The sequence below is a fragment of the Carlito syrichta genome, unplaced genomic scaffold (assembly GCF_000164805.1).
Source record: "Carlito syrichta isolate Samal-C Ts95f unplaced genomic scaffold, Tarsius_syrichta-2.0.1 Scaffold311948, whole genome shotgun sequence".
In the NCBI taxonomy this organism is placed as follows: Eukaryota; Metazoa; Chordata; class Mammalia; order Primates; family Tarsiidae; genus Carlito; species Carlito syrichta.
Genome location: NW_007256044.1, coordinates 277,133 through 280,760, shown reverse-complemented (window position 1 = coordinate 280,760; position 3,628 = coordinate 277,133). Strand labels below are relative to the sequence as shown.

Genomic DNA, 3,628 nt, shown 5'->3' with positions numbered 1-3,628 from the left:
ATCCTTGCCGCCGCCGTGGTCCTTGGCGCCCGCGCCGCCGCTTGGCTCATCTTGGGGACTGACGTCGGCGCTGTGAAGTCTCTTGGGGCAGCGAAAGCGCAGGTGCGCGACGTAGGGGAACTCAAACTGGAAGCGCTGGCTGCACTCCAGGCACGTGTAGGGGGCCGCGCCTGCCGAGCGAGCAAACACCGTACAGGCACCACGGTTACTCGGCATCGCCCGGCTCACGCGCCCTCCCGGTCTCTGATCTGCCGGATCCGGCTTCCCCTCCCAACTCAGGGCCTGCAGCCGCCACGCCACGTGTCCCCACTCATCCTCGCTTGTCTGTCTCAGCGTCCTTCCACGCTGCATCCCAGGAGCTTCCCGTGGGACTCCCCCAAGGCAGAAAGGCTCGCCGGCCGCAGGGCCCCGCGCAGGTCTCGGACCAACCTACCGTTCATTTTGTGGTGGGCTCTAGAGGAGCAGAGCAAGAGCAGCTCCGTCAACTCCTTCCCGTACCAAACCAGCAACTCCTCGTCCTTGGCGATCCTGCGGAGAGAGCGGTAAAACAGCTGTCCGTTTTTGATGTAGGCTTCCAGGTTCTGCTCTTCTTTATCTCTGGCGGACTGGACCAGTCGCAGCCACATGAGACCTTCGGAAGAACCATTTGCCGCTGAGGTGTCCACCTACAATTTGAAATAGAAGAAGGAAGAAGGGAAAGGGGGAGAGAGACCTGTGTGAGAGATGAAGCCAGGAGGACCGCGGACAAGTCCTCCACGTTCGCCTTTTCCAAAAATTGTCTGAGACCAAGCTTTCCAAAACTTGACCCAAGTTGGGACCTGTCCTTCAGTAGGCAAGATGGCCATCTCCTGAAACACTGCGTCAATCACACAGATTAAGTTGTTGTTTTTGTATGTTGGTTGAACGCCAAATGAGGAAATTTCTTCTTGAAATCAGTTTAACCTCTAGAGAATTTGCTTCTAAATTACCCCCACATTGCAAAGGTAAGGGGAGTTTTGTTTGTTTTGGAAGCAAAAAAAAGCAAGCTTAGATCTCAGAAATTATCCTGTGGCATTCATCCTCCAAACCTTGGCTTGATCAATAAATTTTCTTCGTAAAGAAAGAATAGGAAATGAGAGGCCTTTTATCTTCAAACCCAAACACATGGATTTAATGACGCTTTAATGATAAAACCATTAACGTTTTCATTTAAATACAAACTGGGCACTAGCTAGTGTTACCGAGAAAAGTAACGTTTAGGGCATGGGGAGGCCTCCTATATGGGGCGAATGTTCCCAACACTTGTGGAAGTACTTGCAGGAAGTGTTTGGCTTGCAAATAGCCTCAGCCCCAGTGAAATCTCCTCAGGAGTTTAGGAAGTCCTGCTCATCACCAGGGGAACTCCAGACAGGACCGGAGCACTGTGGTGCAGTCATTTCTAACCTTTCACATAACATTTTGTCATTTATTCCAGAAAATCAGTTGACAAAATCATTTGCGTTGAATTTTCCTTTTCTGATTTCTGGTGTGCAGAACACGACTGCTTGCAGTACTGCTTTTTCTACTTTTGAAACCTGGCTCCACCTGTCACCAGAATGATTCTCAGGTCACTGTCCATGGAGCATCACCCTCATGCTCCTGCACAGCCCCGCAGAGACTCACCCGGAAGATGTACGGCACTGTTCTCTTGTCGGTGGATTTGAGTGCTATGAAAGCTATGCTGTCATAGAGAGATGTGTGGCTCAGGACACAGGGGCCAAAGATTGCATTCTCAGGGATGTCACAGGTAGTGTACACGCTGGTGAAGATGTCTGTCAGACACTGCTGGACAGCCTTGGCATCTCCATCCCAGATGCCCCGCTGGATGCCGGAATCCTCCATCACTGGGGATAGACATAAGGATGAGAAGGTGAGTTGCATCCCTGCTTGTACTGCCCAGGCAGAACAGTTCAACTACTAGACAGATTTTCCTTCAACTTGCCTGGTTTTGGCATACCTTCTATTTCCAAACTAAAGTAGACTAGGTAAAATGTTAGCATATTTGTAAAATGTTAAACAAAGGGACACTTTTTAAAAATAGCATGGTGGGAGCTCTGGAGCTGACAGGCTATAGGGAAAAAGAAAAGAAAGAACTAGGAAAGACCAGGTCATTTGAACATCGCTTTGGTTTGGGCGGGTCAGCTTGAGGGGTGAAGGTGAGAGAGATTAATGCCACTGCTTCTTAGCCTCTAGACTTCTGTTACTGGAAGAAACATCTAGCCCTTGAGGGAAAGCGCTTCTCCCATGTATGAAGCTGGGTGCGGGAGATGGTTTTTCCTTTTCTTCCTAAGAGGGGAGCAGCACCCGCGAGCAGGCGGAGACAGCCGAGCATGGCGAATGGATTTCAAGCAGAGTGTCAGGGCCACTAATTCCATGTCAACTAACCTTTCTCTGCAGTCTACAAGAGGGGACGTATGTCTGCTCATTACCATAATCCGACACTGTCCCTCCGAGGCTTTAATTAAAAGCAGCACGCAGAGGTAATTTTTTCCCCCCTGGACATGCTTATTTATGTGTGAGAGTGAATCCCTGTTACCTTGTCATACAAGAGGGTGGACTGAGTCGCTTGTGGCTTGTGAAGTGAGCAGGTAACAGGACAGGCCTGAAGTGTCCCCGGCCTGAAATACTGTGTGTAATGACTGGTGAATTCTCACTTCCCCACCCCGTATGACCCTGTGTGGGCGAGAGGAGGCAGCCCTGATGGAGGACTCCTCAGTGGGCTCTCCAGCTGTTTAATCCGCAGCAATTTAGAAAGTACTGCCCCAGTGGATGGCTCACTATTAAGCTGTCATGGAGGGACATTTTTCCTTCCTCTGCCACTGGCACCCCCCCCCAAGACTTCTCATTATAAAAGCAGGTATTTAAAAGCTTAAACCAGCTCTAAACCAGTTGCACTATTTACTCTTTCCGGCTGATCAAAATATGTCTATATGTCTCCAAGTTTGGTTTTCCCTTACAATGTCACGCTGGTGGTAATTCATATGTTTTGTATAATTAAAGTAGCAGGAAAGCGTAGACCAAATTACTTTTCTGCAAAGCTGTTCATTATGGAATAATTTTAGTGATGTCTATTTTTATCTTAATGTCTACCAATCAATTAACCTTACAAATGTGATTACAAGGTGGTGCTTTTTTTCCCCTGTCCAGCTGAAATAGCCTAAAACTTTGATTAGTCTCTTGTCCCTTCATTCTTTCGCATCCCCGAAATGTCAATTGCTGGGCCGTATCTGCCAGACCGCCGAAATAGGGGACATAGCCGTAAAATAAAAACTTTATTATACTAGATCGTCTATTCCTGGGCGTTTTTACGGAGCCGCCCTGATTTCCAATTGCATTTTAAAATACGTTTTTTAAGAAACACCCAGAGCCTCTCATCTCCTTTTCAACAGAATCCTATTCTCTTCTTTTCAGTTTCCCTCAATTCAGCGTTTTATGCCCCAATTTCTCTCTTCCTTTAAAAAAATCTCTTTCACACAAGCGTTTCATTGTGCCGGGAGGTCGTCCCGTCACTTGGGGCAACAGCAGGGACATAGTCATTAAAATGCAGTTCTACCTAACAATACGGCGAAGGGTCCTCGCGACGCAGCGCTGACAGTGGCCCAGGTCGCTT

The 3,628-nt window shown here is 48.3% G+C and overlaps 1 protein-coding gene across 1 annotated transcript in view; it reads right to left on the bottom strand.

Annotated features, from left to right (window-relative positions):
* Positions 1–3,628, bottom strand: part of PRDM8 (PR/SET domain 8) — a 6,330-nt gene that overhangs the window by 2,006 nt on the left and 696 nt on the right. Inside the window, exons 2-4 of the mRNA XM_008069357.1 lie at positions 1,642–1,862; positions 434–665; positions 3–170 (exon numbers count right to left, since the gene is read on the bottom strand). Coding sequence (XP_008067548.1) covers positions 3–170; positions 434–665; positions 1,642–1,860 — 619 coding nt within the window. The 5' untranslated portion in view covers positions 1,861–1,862. The remainder of the gene's footprint in view (positions 1–2; positions 171–433; positions 666–1,641; positions 1,863–3,628) is intronic.